The following is a 15,864-nucleotide window of genomic DNA, read 5'->3' on the forward strand; positions in this document are numbered from 1 at the left end:
TTTTTAACTGCAAATAAATGTCACTTTTATAAAAAGAATGTTACTAATATAATACAATAATTTGAATTATGACTTGTTTAAACTAAACGTGATAATTCAAATTATTTTATTATATTAGTAATATTCCTATTATAAAAGTATACATATATCTCATGTTGCCATACTGTATGTTGAGTTTTAGTAGCCTATATATTGATTTATTGCCCCTATCTATTCTGTTTAATGATATTTCCATACGAAAACCCATGGTTATAATTATAATTATTCAGAAGTATACATCTCATTTTTAGAGGGAAATCTTGTACCTATTTTTAAGAACATTATTCTATTTTTTAGAACATAACATAATTATTAATAAGTATGCAGTGTCATAACTACATCTCCAGCGTTTATAACAAACCAAACCGTTTAAAAATCGGTTGAAAATTGAGCAAGTTATAGTTAATTAAAAAGTACATGTTCCACTACCAACACAATGTTATGGGTGAGCGAGCTGCCTGTGGCAAGATGGCCGCCATGTGCGGACGTTCGACTCCATTGGCCGGCAACGCGGACGAGACATCTAGTCTTTATATATATCTATGGTTTTCTGGGTGTGTCAGCTGAGCATGACAATAAAGAACCTGCCTCTTCTCACTGAGAGACTCCCGAAGGAAACTGTCTGAATGTAAGTAGAGACTAAGATCTTAGTTTGTAGACACACGATTTCTGCTCGAGCTGGTTCCTAACGCTTCATGTTAGAATCAGGTCCATTAACGGTCTGGCGTCATGGGCAGAATATAGTTTATACAAATGGTGTTATGTGTAATAATTGGTGTTATTTAACAAAGTCGTTTTCATTGCGATATTAAAAGTTTGTTTTCCATCATACTCCATTAGAAATCTGTACATTTAATACTTTCAGGATGTGTTGTATGTATATTTAGTTTTAGTCTGCTGATCAACTTACAATCATTTCGCCAAAGACAATTTCACTTTCAATAGAATCCTAATTAACTAGTGGCAGCAATCAGCACTTTACTTTAATAATAATCTCACTAACAACAGCTCTATTACAAGGTGCTTTACATGATTTTCAAAAAGATTAGAATGCCAAAAATCATCTAAACAAAAATGAGATAACGCTGCTTGGTGTGTTTTATGTTTGTCTTCACAGTTTAGAAATTGTGCTAATAAATTGTCAATCAGGTATTTAAATTCAGAGGCAATCCATGTAATGCTAAATTAACAAGATTTTCAGTGGCGTTTGGCACAACGACAGCAAGAAAAAGAGATAAAAGCCTGATTTAAATTGAGTCATGTAATAATCAATGCTCTGCTTTCTTTGTAGACACAATGGCATCATCAGCTGATCTGTCCAAGGCCAACACCAGCTTCTGTCTGGATCTGTTCAAGAAGCTGAGTGACAACGACAAGGCAGCAAATGTCTTTTACTCTCCATTTAGCATCTCCTCAGCCCTGGCTATGGTGATGCTGGGGGCCAGAGGCAACACACACACACAGATGTCAGAGGTACAGCATGCCCTCACACACACACATGCGAACACAAACGCACACTTTGTTTCTTTTCTAGTGGGCAGAGAGATTTAAAATGCACCTCCACAACTTGCAGCTTCAGACATTCCCATAATTTGAACTCTTCACTGAGCCGATTCTGAATGAAAGGAACTTTGACACAGAAACACTATGTGTCAGAATACAAAGAGCAGAGAACTGGATCAGTGTCAGCCCACGTTAAACATGAATCACCAGCTTTGTCTTCCTGAGTCATTAACAATGACAAAGATCTGCTGTTCAAACTCTGACCAGGTGTTATGGGAGCAGCTCTGTGATGTGTTGCTATAGGAACATGCTACATATTATGGAAGTGTAAAGGTAATAAAGTCTAAGGTTCAGTTAAGCAACATGCTCACCTTATCTGGTTGACCACTTCCTACAAAGGACGCAACCACTGAATTGAGACAAAGCTTTTGTGTGCATATGTCCCATACATCCACACCTGGCTACCTGGGCATTACCCTCAAAGTTGAGTCACTGAATGGATCACATATTTTACAGTAGAATTGAGTGTGTATGGATCCTCAGAGAAAATACGTTTTGGAAGCTAAATATATATTTATTGAGTAGTTTTGGGACTTATAAATAATAATTTATATAAAATAATAATAATTAAACTCTGTATTCGAGAATGAATGACAGAAAATGTTGGTGACTGATCACCAGTATAATGAGGCATTCAGCAGAGGTGATTCATTTGTATGTGGAAGTTGCCTAATTGTAAAACGGGAACATTGTGACATTAATCCATCACACGCTGGGGCTCGGAAACAATTCCACTCACTCAAAAGCTCAATGACTTTGGGAATAAAGGATAAGTTAAAGATGCTGGTGACAAACTTATTCACATCATGTAATATAATAGCTGGTAATGAAAGGAACAAAATCTATTTCATCCCTTTCATGACATTCTGTGGTCTGACACGGTAGCAGTAGGATTATTCCCTGGCTGTTAAACAGGATCAGACCTTCTGTGGCAGAGTTCACTTTTCAAAGAGCCATGATGCAACCTGGTTTGAATTGATGTGGTAAAAAGGCTGGGCTGCTTCAACTTTCAGCTCAAAGTGCTGACAGCAGTCTAACTTCTCCAAAGCTGGTCCCAGGATTAATGGTGGGTGTGTCAAGAGCGAGATAATATCATTGTTGAGGTTTTAAAGCTGAAACAAAATAAGAGTTCATGCTAACAATAATTTTTGCTCCTTCAGCTAGGATATGCATGAAATGAAGCAGACTTAACAGTAATACGTTTGAGCTGCTGCAGCGAGGATATTCTAACAGGCAGTGACCAGAAGGTCTAGTTTTGTGAACTGTTCTAATTTTGTATCTTGTTCAATCGCCAGCTGGCTAACAATGACTCTCGAAATATTGCAGTCAGGTGATGGGAACAAGACGTTTGTGAGTCAGCGTTGTGGTTATCTGAATTTGTGCACTCTTGTCACTAGACTTTTTGCCAATTACAAATTTTTTGCCTTTTATTAAATGGCGGGAACTAAATTAATAACAAATTTAAGGGAAAGTTTTTGGTTACATATGAGCTGTTTCAATGAAGTGCAGCAACAAAAGTAAATAATTCTGTTGCATAAATCTGATCCATGCAGTACTTTTTTGATACTGTCTTGAATACAAATATGAGCGATGCATATATGAAATCATTGCTGGGTTGGAAAATCTCTCTTGCTACACTTACTTAGAAACAGACAGGGTGCGGTCAGTACACCCTGAGACTCGCACAAGAAGACAAACAGTGAAAGCAATGACTGATGATGACAATGTAATTCCTCTCAACAGGTTTCCAGTTGATGTAATTTAGGAAATGTATGTGAGTTCAACAGGTGAATAGTTACTTCCACCAAGTAGTTCATGTTTTTAGCAGCATCTAAATGTCGGCTCACAGAATGTGACTGAACCTACACATCATGACAATAATGTAGCTTCCTTTGCACAGCCATAGCCATCTGATGTCTTCATTTAACTACACTCCCGCCAGGTCCTCAGCTTCACTGAGGCAGAGAAGCCGCAGCCTGCAGGAGCACAGCAGATGCAGATGCAGCAGCAGGTCCAGTCCACACTGCCAATGCATCTGCTGAAGGTGGTAGCAAAGCCAAGAGCAAAGGAACGATGAACTAACTGCTGGGTTTTTTTACTAATAAATGGTCTGGGTGTTGTCATGTGGTGAGGGGATTCTTGTCTTTTGACTAACCTCCTAATCTAAGGAATTTAGAGAAACATAACAATGCAGGGAGTAGCTGTGCCCTGAATGTCAGATCCAAACCTCATAGTGTTGCACACTTCACAGGAATGTATTTCTGGCTTCTCTGATAAGGGTTCTTTCTGGTGTGGTATTTAACCCTTTTAAACTGCTGCAGGAAACCACACAACGTAAGATGTTTCCTCTTTACTCTGATAATGCTCTTGTACATGGATACATCCAAATGTAGCAAGCATGACTACGGAAGATGGTATTCCATGCTAAATTCTCATGAAATGATATCATAACTAGGTAAATGATAACTCGCTGGTGCATGGAGGGATGTGTATTTTTCCTGGGCAGGCATTTCCATGGGTTTACTTTTTCCACGTTACCTTCTTATTATATTTGTATGTTTTTAATTTTCAGTCATTGTTGACATGTTGTGCATCTATATTCACCTGTAGTTATGAGCGTTTCCCATACAGATACTAAAGGCCATCAGATTAAACCAGTAAATAAAACCTTATCCATTAAGTCATTATCATGGACAAGTCAATACACTGTGCTGTACCAGGATCTATGGCAAAGGCAAATTTTGTTGTTATGACCACCTGATTCATTAGAGAGAGATTTAGAACCACCTACATCAGGTTTATGTTTGGCAATATTTAAGGTCAATTACAGTGTACAAATACATACATAACTTGTGAAAAATATTAATTAGTAAGAGATGGTGATATTGTCAATATTCTCATCACTCAACAAGGGACATGACCAGCAGACCAGTTAGACTGGTCTTTTACTGGCTCAGAGTGGCTATCTAACATGCCTTTGTCTACTTTCTCTACAGAGCCTGAAGACCAAGCACTGTCAGGACAACGTCCACGCTGACTTCAGTAAACTGCTGAATGCACTCAACAAGGCAGATGCTCCGTACTCCCTCAGTGTTGCCAACAGACTGTACGGGGAGCAGTCCTACCAGTTTGTCGAGGTGTGTGTTCATGATGGGGTGTGGAGGGTTGTGAGAGGCTCAGATAGGAATCTTTCAGCTCAAGTAAAAGGGAATGATGTCTGAGGGTCAGCAAACAAACAAGCAAGGAAGTGATTGTGCAAATGTTCTCCTGCTGTTACGACTTTAAACTCTTCTAATTCAAGTGAAGAGACTATTTTGTTTGTGTGATCTGAATCAGTAAATGTGTTTCTGATGGTTTCAGGATTTTTTGGGAGAAACCAGGAAGCACTACAATGCAGAGCTGGAGTCTGTGGACTTCCAAACCAGCCATGAAGCAGCAAGACTTAACATCAACACGTGGGTGGAGAAGCAGACTCAAGGTGGGTCACACACATTCACCAGTATGGTAATGGCCTGCATGATCCCTCTGTGCAATGCAATCCAAGTAAATAACAAAAAAAAGAATTTCCAGACTGGCAAAATTGCACATGGCCTTACAGTGCCACCAGTTTGACATATGATGATCCAGAAGGGGCAGAAATTTAAACCATTACCCCGCACCAGTGACAGCCAGTGGACAGAATCATTATGTTTTCGCGTTAACTGTCAGTTAGTACATAGGTCGGTATGTCTGTTCATCTGTCCTTTCCATTCTTGTAAATATGATCGCAAGAATGCCTCATGGGAATTTCTTCAAATGTGGTACAAATGCTTTATTAGACTGAAAGATGCACTGGTTACACTTTTGTTAACGAAGTGCGAGGTCACTGTGAAATTACAAAACACTTAGGTCTTTTGAACGCAACAACTTCAAATCTAATATAATCTGATTTGATTTTGGGGGTTGAAGGTCAAATGTTAAGGTGACCTAATGTTTTTGGGAACAGGCAACATCAGGAACCTGCATAGGGTGTTTCAGTACATCGGTCACAAACATTCACTTGGACTCCAGGATGGACTGATTCGATTTTAGTCGACAAAGTCAAGGCCAATGACCACACAAAATCTTTGTTTGCATCATGAAATTAAAATTTGAATATCTCTCATTTATCAATTGAGGGAACACAGTGACTGAGCTTGTCATTTCTTCATCATTTCAAATTTGTACTTCAAATCCTCAGGTAAAATTCAGGATGTGCTGGCCCAGGGTGTGGTGGACAACATGACCAGGCTGGTGCTGGTGAATGCCATCTACTTCAAAGGCAACTGGAACAAGCAGTTTAAGGAGAGTGACACAAAAGATGCTCAGTTCAGAATCAACAAGGTAAAATTGGACGGAAGATAAAATGAATTGGATTTGTCTGCATTTAACAACAACTTAAGTTTACTTAAACAGGACGGAATAACATCAAAGGAAGATAGCAGGAATTAAAGAGGGGTACAGTAGCCAGTTCTAGTACTGAGTTGGATGAGCAGTAGCAGTTATGTGATCTGCATAAGAGTGGCAGCATTTGATAAACTATAATAGGGATGGTGACATATATAGTGAAGCCCTAGTATGAACCCTGCGCTACGCCTTTTGAAACAGGAAGGAAAAGGCGGAAGACAAAGCAGTCGTTCGAAAATCAAGTTACAGCATGCTCAGATGAGCCAATATTTTGGAGTCTATTCGTCAATATGACAAAGTCCACTGTGTCAAAAGTCTTTGACAATTCCATAAAAGATCTGCACAAAATGTTTTGCAATCCGCTGCCTCCATAATGGAATTTGCCATTTTAGTAGCATCAGTTTACAAGGTTTCCTAGTGTCTTTTAAAATCAAAAACAGGTGAGGAAACGTGGTAGAGCAGTTCATCCACCAGAAGGTGGGCAGAGTCCCGTTCCACGTGCCCAAGTGTCCTTCAGCAAGATAGGCTGTTCGTCTCAGCAGAGATCTATGATAGAGATCGTGTTGCACAAAGATGCAACATTTGTGTGAATTGGTGAATGCGAAAAGAATTAATGTACAGCGCTTTGAGTGGTCATCAAGACTAGAAAAGCACACTGTACTTAACAACCGCTACCCATAACCCATATTTTATTCTCTCAGTAATGATGTGAACAAGCTTTCAGCTGCTTCTCCTGTTTGCTGTTTTTAGAATGAGACGAAGCCAGTGAAGATGATGCATCAGAAAACCAAGTTCCCTTTGACCTTCATCTCTGAGGTCAACTGTCAGGTAATCAAGACATCCATTTGATGAGTTAGTGAAAACAGTTTCTCGTCAACCACCTGTATATTGACCAGAGAACCAAATTGATAATTCATTACTTTAGTTTACGTAGTTTTATTAACTAACTACTGATTTGTTTTGGATTTTTGCATATCAACGGTATTCAGCATATATTTATCATACACACTGTTCTTCAGGTCTTGGAGATTCCTTACAAAGGGGAGGAGCTCAGCATGCTCATCTTTCTCCCCATGGATATAGATGACAGTTCAACTGGTCTGGAGAAGGTAGGACATGCACACACATACACTTCCACAAATACACAAACCCACAAGACAGCTAATAATTGAATTTGTCTACGACCCCAGCTGGAGAAGGAGCTGACCTATGAGAACTTTGTTGAGTGGACTCGTCCAGACATGATGGATAAAGGAGAGGTTCAATTGGGCCTGCCTCGGTTCAAAATGGAGGAGAAGTATGACATGAAGGATGTCCTGATCAGCATGGGCATGGTGGATGCCTTTGATTCGGGCATGTGTGACTTCTCAGGTAGGACATGCACCATACATCAGATTAGTTCATCATTTAAACATCAGGAAACAATAAAACTGATCTGGCTACTCGGCTAAATGAATCCTGAGGTTCTACTAAGTCAGTGTGTCATTACATTACATTTAGATGACGCTTTTATCCAAAGCGACTTACGATAAGTGAGGGTACAGACCCAGGACGACAAAAATCAGGAAAATACAATTTTTCAAAATAAAGCAAAACTACAAAGGGCTATAAGTAAGTGCCATTTAAGTGCTACTGTATTGTTAGTTTCAAAAAGTGGTTAGTATTTTTTTTTTTATTCAAGGTACAGTCGGAAGAGGTATGTTTTCGTTTTTGGCAGGAGGAATGTGTCTTGAATTCCTGAAACATACTCCGTCCCTCATTGTTTTGTTACAGGCATGTCTCCTTCCAATGACCTGGTGCTGTCAAAGGTCGTCCACAAGGCTTTTGTTGAGGTCAATGAGGTGGGAACCGAGGCTGCTGCTGCCACTGCTGCCATCATGATGCTGCGCTGTCTTCCAATGCCTCCAGCCAGATTCATTGCAGACCATCCCTTCGTCTTCTTTATCCGACATAACCCCACAATGAGCGTTCTGTTTGCCGGACGCTTCTGCTCCCCTCAGTGAGAAATACATTGTTGAGCGTTTGAGAAAACGTGGCTCTAGGGTTGGATCATATCCCAAGTTCCCGTCCTATATTTCCAGCATCAGGATGATGAGGAGAAACTGCTATGTTTTTTTACTGTGGCTCTCGTCTGCCTCACTTCTCACACGAGTCATCGTGTTTATTCTGAACACAAGCTCTCTGCTCTGCTTTTACATTGCAACCAATCTGTTATTGTTCAGAGTTTGGGCACTTTATCCCTTTAATACGCATTTGGCCCTCTTTGCTGCAGCATCTATAACATTACAGTCTAATTTGTTATCCTGTACCTTAGACTCTTTGGAAGAAATTGCCTTGATCACATTTGTTATGCCTTTCTAAGCTGGCAGCACAGAGGTAAACTGTACCTGTATACCAGGTGAACATATGATGGTCTCTATATAACATGCACTACAAATATTTTATATATTGAGCAAACCAAAGAGAAGTATATTTGCAGAGAATGTGTGCTTGGTGTGGAATGTTCATAAAAAAATATTTAGATGCAGTTTTGACCAATTATGCATCTGTATCTTGATTCTTTTACACATGGAATAAAAGTGTATGATCCTCAAATATTGTTAACAACTTTTTTTCTTAAAAAGAAAATAACTATTTCATTCACATTTTGTCTGGTTCAGTGTATAATGAGTATAAGGAGGATCTAATGCAGTTGAACCTGTTTAACCAAAGCACGCTTTAATCAGTTCTATTGAAAGAATAGATGTATTGTAATGACTAATAATTTCTCCTGTAATCACGGCCTACTGCTTCACAAAACTATTATTAACAGTTACAGATGGACGCTGCTTGTTCATGCCAAAGCAACTTGTCTCAATCCATAGAAGCAAAGGGACAATGAGTAGAAAAGCAGTCCCGTCCAATGGTGAACAGAGGCGTGTAGTACAACCATGAAAGAAAGAAGTAAAGAGAGAATGTTGGATAGAATTGTGCAAAAAAATAGGCAGATAACTTCTATAAGCAATGTATGTTGAATGATAAGAGTTGGGGGGATTTCGAAGAGAGAGGCAGTACCCACTGCTAAAAGTTGGAGAGAGAACCGCAATAACAAATGAAGACAACTGTGAAATTCACAGTTCTGACAATCTAAAACAGGAAAAGAAGCGAGGGAGGGAAGAAATCTATAATACAAAGAAGAGAAAGAACAAATGGTGTGATGGATACACCTTTTACTTTACAAGAGATGAGGAGAGCCATAGGAAAGACTGGGTAAACATCTCCAGAGAAATACCAAATCTGTTAAATAATGTTGAAACAATACCTGAAGAATTCAGGTTTAACACAGTATTCAGTATTGAGGAATGGAAATAAAAAAGCCTTGTTTGAGTTTTAATAAGAAACTGAATCAATGAGGAGGATAAGTTGTTTTTCTTTTGTCCTTTTTATTATTATTATTATCATTATTAGTAGTAATAGTAGTAATGTATTTCCGCAGACCAAACACTCTGACCCACACTCCGGCACAGTAAGTGGCGGTAATGGACCTCTAACGTTAGATTCAACGCGCCATTAAACAAAAAGAAGAAGAGTGCGCCCTCGTCAACTTCTAACCTGCCGCAGTGGTACGCCCTCAACCCACGTGACACAAACACCGGAAGCGAGATTTCAGTCTGGTCAGTAGGACCTCTCAGCGAAACGTGCCGATAATAACAATATAGGTGGTGATGGCCATATATCTATGGTGATGGCGACATGAAGCTTCATGAAGTATTGACGTTTTCCATCCGATTGGTTCACTCAGGTCTAATGTGCTCTACTGTGCCATCAAGTGGACAATCAATGTAAAACAGGCAGAGTGATTATAATGACACCATGGCATTGGTGTGTGAAGCGTTGAATTGTATAAATGATGTTTGTGATGCCAATATATAAATTATGAACTTATTAATATGTTGTCTGTTTTTATGATGCAATGGCGGGATCAAAAGGGAACCGCACGCCAAATCCGCAAACCATTTCCTGAATCAGTCACGTGGTACGACCGGCTCGCGAGGCTCTGAACGTCACCACATACGTCATCAGCACAAGCCTCAATACGCGCTTCACAACAATCTTCCTGGATTACTAGACACACGCCTCAAAGCCTATACATGGAAGGACCTATGGGAAGGACACAACCATATTAGTTAGCTTATAGTGGTGACCTGGTTCTCCTGCGCGATGGAGCGGCTTATCTCCATGCTCACCGACACACACGCCCTGTTCTCGGTTTCCCTCGCTGTGCGACTGGCTTTGGTCGCCTATGGAGACCACCAGGACCGGACCATGGCGGTGAAGTACACGGACATTGACTACCATGTGTTCACGGATGCTGCCAGGTTCATCACTGAGGTGACAGCAACATGACCTCATGTGTTACAGCAGATCGCTACTGTTTGTGTCCTGGTTTCCACATTTGTCAAGTCAGAGAACAGCAGGTGTTGTGTAGGATCAGTGATGATTGTTTTCACAAATCAGAAGTCAGTCAGTAAGTAGTTCAGTAAAGTTCCAAAGTCACAATGAGCTTCAAATAAATGTCACCCCAAAGTAGTAACACACATTAAATATATGCATTGGAAAATATGCAGAACAAAAACAGTTTTGGAACACTTTTTCATCTTGTAGCTTATATTTATAGATTTATTTTTTACATGGTATAGACATGGTATAAAACTTAAATACTCCCCTCACATACCTTCAGGGCGAGTCCCCGTACAACAGATCAACCTACCGCTACACTCCTCTGCTGGCCTGGCTTCTCACCCCCAACATCTATCTCAGCATGGTGTTTGGCAAGATCCTATTCGTTGTGTGTGACGTGCTGTCCGGACTGCTCATCTACAGAATCCTGCGCCTGCAAGGTCTGACCTCTGAGGTTAGATCTTTTTTTACTTGAAATATTTTGATCAGAAAACACATTTTGTTTCATCAAAATCATGTAGATGGAGCCCAGAGGATTTTTGCGCAGTGCAGTTAACGCTCTGTGTTTTTGCTGTGCTCCATATTCAGACTGCACGTCGTGTTTCTTCTCTGTGGCTCCTAAACCCACTGGCCATGGGAGTGTCCACCCGAGGGAACGCTGAGTCCATCCTGGCAGCCTTGGTGCTGGGGACATTACTCTGTATGGAAGGTAAGTGGGTGGATGTAATGTGTAGCCCTGTAAAGTACAGCTCCTGTGCTGATACTTTTAACATCTTCTTTCTTTAAGGCCGACATCTCATATGCGCCGCTGTCTTGTACGGCCTGTCGGTGCATATGAAGATCTACCCCGTTACATATGCTCTGACCATCGCTCTGACCCTGCGCACACAAGAGAGCCGAGCAGAGGACAAACAGAGGTGGAGGAGAATTATCAGGTTCATTGGAAGCTTCCTCAACACTGAGCTGTTCCTCTTTGCAGCTGTGGCTGGAGGAGTTTTCTGTGGACTCACAGCCCTCTTCTATCACATGTGAGATGAACAAGATGCACACAAACACACAGGAGTTGATTTCCATAGTACTGCCCAGACAAGTATTAAGTGCATTTTTTACAATAATGCTTAATACTTTAAGCATTTATGGTTATTTGATGGTAAAAATATATTGATTTAACTTCCTTATCTGAACAAGTATACCAACTTTTGATAAGTTTGAATAGAAATGCTCATTCATGTGACTCCTCTCTTGTCTCTTCAGGTATGGCTGGGAGTTCCTTCATCAGACCTACTTGTACCACCTGACCAGAAGAGACATCAGACACAACTTCTCTCCATACTTCTACATGCTCTACCTCACTGCAGGTATTCATCCGTCAACCTTTATAGCTTCCTAGTTGGACACAGTGCATCATAAGCTTTTTCAGATATACACTGTGGAGAATGAAATCTCACTATGGTGACTTGACTCCAGAGTTTGCCTTTCACATGTGAAGAGGGCAGCAGATTTACAGCAAACACGTTCATAACAGCAGACAAATATGCCGATTTTTGAGGGGAGGGGTGGTGCAGCATGCTTCTGAGATCACCTGTTTTTGTTTGTATCTCATTAACACTCTCGTTGGTCCTTATCAGCAAATATTCTCTTGACATCTTGGATGTGCCTTCTTCGTGTGTGGCACCGCTTTTTCATTTTGACATGTGTTCTTTTTTTTTCTTTTTTCCAGTTTTGGGTCTTATGCATGTTAGAACAATCATTAACAAAAATCCACTCACTTGTGGTGAATCCTCCGGAGGTCTTCCTTCTGTAGTCTAACTTGGGTTCATTCGGACATTATCAAGAGCTTTTAGTAGCGGGCTGGCAGGAGAACCTCCACAGAATGTCCGGAGATTATCCGGAGTTCAGTGCATTTCTGAAAGCAGCATCACAGAACTACAGAGCAAAGACCAGCATGAAGATATAACTACTGCAGATGTATGCTCGATCAGGGCACTCTCCAATGAAACTGCTAGTTTAGATCATTAAAATCAACATCAAAAGTCTACACAGCGGAAGATGTATGCCATTGCACAAAATGCATTCATACAATTATGACTGGATTAAAAATTCACAGTTTACAAAGCCATCCCATGATGTGTTTTTAATGTAGCCTTTTAAGATTGGTCTGTTTCTCCTGTCTTGTCTCTGAGCAGACAGCAGGTGGAGCCAGTGGCTTGGCCTGGCTGCGTTTCTCCCTCAGCTCATCCTGCTGCTGGCAGCATCATGGGCATTTCGAACCGACCTGGCTTTTTCCTGTTTCCTTCACACAGCCATCTTCGTCTCCTTCAACAAAGTCTGCACTTCACAGGTACATGAACTACCATCAACAGAGTTTAGGCAAAGATCATATAGAAAGGTAGAAGTTTGTTTGTTTTCGTGTCTCCATGATGGTGACAGTTATCTTCTAATTCAATCCAAACATTCACTTGGTCTCAAGGATGATCCAAATAGAATTTGGTGGTTAAAGGTCCCTGTGACCATCCAAAAATAGTTTTGGGGCTTTTCTAAAGAATTCAAACTCTGTACTGTGGTCATTTATATTGTCGAAGTATCTTCATAAAAACTTTAACAAAGATTCATGTTATCCTTTCACAGTACTTCCTGTGGTACCTGTGCCTACTTCCTCTGGTTATCCCTCGTCTGAGTCTGTCTCTGAAACAGGGGGCAGGACTGCTGCTTCTCTGGTTTGCTGGACAGGTACACTTCACATAAGCACATATCCAGACCATCCTTTTGTGCCTTCCACATATTGATGTTATCTTTGTAGAAACTGGATTTCTGGGTGAAACAGCTAAAATTGAGCTTAGTATGAAAGAAAACCTGTTTTCTCTCCAATTCTCCCCCAGGGTATTTGGTTGGGGCCGGCCTACTTCCTGGAGTTTGAAGGCTACAACACCTTCCTGTTGATCTGGCTCGCTGGACTGCTCTTCTTGATGATTAACTGTTTCGTCTTGATTCAGATCATAGTCCACTACAAACCAGCACAAACTCCTCAGAGACTAAAGGTTGAATGATCTGAATGTGGATGGAATTTTCACTCTGATCGCAGATTCAATATGAAGATTCAAAGGATGTTCCACTTTTCTGTGGTTTTACCTGGAGTTGATGGACTAAAGCTTGATCAATCTCCCCAGTGTTTTACTGGTAATTACTTTGTCATGTTACCTCATTATTCCTGGTACGTACCAGTCATATGTCTTACAACTTTTGGGGCGAACAAATGTCAGAGGTATTTCCAGTCCTTCTGAGTTAAAGCCACTGATTAAATGCTTGCCACTGCAGGTCAAAACCCTTAAATCCTCAGCGACTCACACTGGACAGAAAACTGCTTTGACAACGTTAAAGTCTCTTCCACCTGTGACCGTACCTCATGACATGAGGTTTTCCATTTGCTGAAGGGGCCAAAATACCTGATGTATATCAGAGAATCACACAAAGTTCCTTCAGTCTGAACAACCATGAACCAGGCAAGTTTTCTAAGTTTAAAGAAAATACTCAAGAAATATTGATGCTCACTGCTTCACCAGAACAAACGAGTGTTGTTAGGGCTCGTTAAATTCAACCTTTATTGATAGAAAGATAAAAGAGGTGCTCTGTGGTGTGATTGGAGACACTGACCCTCAGGGTAAAATAATGCACTTTTTATATAATGTAAAATTTGAACGTTTACCTCCGTTACAAAGTCATGCTTTCATCCTGTTTGTTGGCAGGATTATGCAAAATCATACAATTCCATAATATTATATTAAAAGTTAGTGAAAGGGAGAGGTATCAGCCAAGGTAGAACCCATGCACCTTTATAACTGATTTTATTAAGGGAACGGATCCAGGATTTTTTTTCTCTGCTTAATTTAATATTGTGAGATAGGACTTTATTTTTTTGACATTTCTGTGAAACGTCTTTATGAAAATCTGGCATGTGTAGAATGATAATATCTATGATATAACTATTTTTAGAGGGATGATATTTATTCAGTTACTGTAGGGTAACAAATATTCCTTTCAACTGTATCAAAGAATGGACATATGGCCAGGGTTTCACGTTAGTACTGTGTTTTATAGTTCTGTGTACATGGTATATGTATCTGATCTCAATACATGTAAATGCAACATAATGAAAGAGTGGCCTTCTAGTTTATGTGATTATACAGGAATATAATCTCTAAACAGAAACAATTGCATTTTTTTCAAATGCTCATCAGCTCATTGTCAAACTTTACCAAATGTCTTAAACAGGCAAATAATCAATATAAAGTCCAATAGCCTGTAATGAGTTGGAGTTTGGATAAAAATGTTTTATTTTTTTGTGACATTGTGATTCATCCCTCTGGTCCAGTAATGAACAGAAAAATAAAAATTAATTAGTATGGAACCAATGAACCCGGGTGATCAACCATGTGAATACAGTCCACGATTCTTTTTATCAAGATTGTATTACAACTGATGTGACTGATTTGAATGTAGTGTTGTCCTATAACACTCTGTGACCTGTAACAGAGGCTTCTCTTAAGCTGCGGGTTGACATTGTGACCAGTAGGTGGGAGCATTTCCCAGCAAAAGAGGGAAGGCATTAGCGTCTATCCTTGTGTAACCTTCACAGATTAATCTGTCAACTAGAGCATGAACACAACCAAAACAAACACTGCTGGCAGTGGCTCCATAATCTCACTGTACACTCTCCCCCTAATCTCACATGGAGGTTATTGGAGCATTCATGTTTGCTGGCCCTGCCCCACAGGACTGATGGTGAAAGTGTGTAACAAGAGATATAGGCCTACTGTTTGTATTTAAGAAAATGTGAGATGCTCCACAGTGGTTAGGCTTGAATTCGTGGCGTTCAGGGGACATTTTTTGTGAAGCAGTCTGGGTATCCGGGTGGAGGAGTTTGCCTTCCTGTGTGTTGCATATGTGCGTGCATGAGGATGACTCACAGTCAGCTGCTGCCTGCATATCTAGTTCATGAATCACCAGGTTGCACTCGGTAACCTTTCAACCGGCCAGTCATCCCCGGGCAAATACTGTACATGAAGATTTCAATTTCACACAAAACACCGTCACGTTCAGCAGATTATATTTTTCTAATCCTTAGGGCTCAGGATTGATTTTTTATTTATAGAATATTTTAGTGTTTTAAGAGTAACACTGTGGGCTCCCCCTCAGCGAAATGCCCCCCATTTTACTTGTTTAACCAAACAATAGAAAGCCTACAATATTCCATTTTGACATAAATTCACTCCACACAAAATATATATAGCTCTACATGTTGTATTTATGAAGGTCCCATTGAGGTACAATATATTTTGTGGTAATTCCTGGTCTAGATGTGCAGCAAGGAAATATGAAATAATAAGTTTCAAATGTAAA

The 15,864-nt window shown here is 40.1% G+C and overlaps 2 protein-coding genes across 3 annotated transcripts; both read left to right on the forward strand.

Annotated features, from left to right (window-relative positions):
• The first annotated feature begins 567 nt into the window (after positions 1-567).
• Positions 568-8,622, forward strand: LOC133932848 (leukocyte elastase inhibitor-like). Of its 2 annotated transcripts, XM_062379721.1 has the most exons (10): positions 568-667; positions 1,331-1,512; positions 3,545-3,646; positions 4,599-4,739; positions 4,963-5,080; positions 5,822-5,964; positions 6,778-6,855; positions 7,047-7,136; positions 7,218-7,398; positions 7,801-8,622. In XM_062379721.1, the coding sequence occupies exons 2-10, from the start codon at positions 1,336-1,338 to the stop codon at positions 8,028-8,030; spliced, it is 1,260 nt and encodes a 419-aa protein (XP_062235705.1). In that variant the 5' UTR covers positions 568-667; positions 1,331-1,335; the 3' UTR covers positions 8,031-8,622. The 2 variants fall into 2 exon arrangements, with proteins under 2 accessions (XP_062235705.1, XP_062235706.1); XM_062379722.1 differs by lacking the exon at positions 3,545-3,646.
• A 1,470-nt stretch (positions 8,623-10,092) lies between these two features.
• On the forward strand, positions 10,093-14,810 carry pigm (phosphatidylinositol glycan anchor biosynthesis, class M). Its single transcript, XM_062380044.1, has 8 exons — positions 10,093-10,398; positions 10,748-10,921; positions 11,056-11,176; positions 11,255-11,495; positions 11,722-11,825; positions 12,654-12,808; positions 13,096-13,197; positions 13,347-14,810. Exons 1-8 carry the CDS (start codon positions 10,228-10,230, stop codon positions 13,512-13,514), a joined length of 1,236 nt encoding a protein of 411 aa, XP_062236028.1. The 5' UTR covers positions 10,093-10,227; the 3' UTR covers positions 13,515-14,810.
• Positions 14,811-15,864: the final 1,054 nt, after the last annotated feature.

This window comes from Platichthys flesus, chromosome 21 (genome assembly GCF_949316205.1).
Source record: "Platichthys flesus chromosome 21, fPlaFle2.1, whole genome shotgun sequence".
In the NCBI taxonomy this organism is placed as follows: Eukaryota; Metazoa; Chordata; class Actinopteri; order Pleuronectiformes; family Pleuronectidae; genus Platichthys; species Platichthys flesus.

Excerpts from the sequence above, each read along its gene's own strand:
- LOC133932848 (XM_062379721.1), top strand. The coding sequence starts at position 1,336 with ATGGCATCATCAGCTGATCTGTCCAAGGCCAACACCAGCTTCTGTCTG. Across the intron at positions 5,965-6,777 it reads CTCAGTTCAGAATCAACAAG|AATGAGACGAAGCCAGTGAA; the intron begins GTAAAATTGGAC and ends TGCTGTTTTTAG. Across the intron at positions 7,399-7,800 it reads GGGCATGTGTGACTTCTCAG|GCATGTCTCCTTCCAATGAC; the intron begins GTAGGACATGCA and ends GTTTTGTTACAG.
- pigm (XM_062380044.1), top strand. The coding sequence starts at position 10,228 with ATGGAGCGGCTTATCTCCATGCTCACCGACACACACGCCCTGTTCTCG. Across the intron at positions 10,922-11,055 it reads TGCAAGGTCTGACCTCTGAG|ACTGCACGTCGTGTTTCTTC; the intron begins GTTAGATCTTTT and ends CTCCATATTCAG. Across the intron at positions 13,198-13,346 it reads TTCTCTGGTTTGCTGGACAG|GGTATTTGGTTGGGGCCGGC; the intron begins GTACACTTCACA and ends ATTCTCCCCCAG.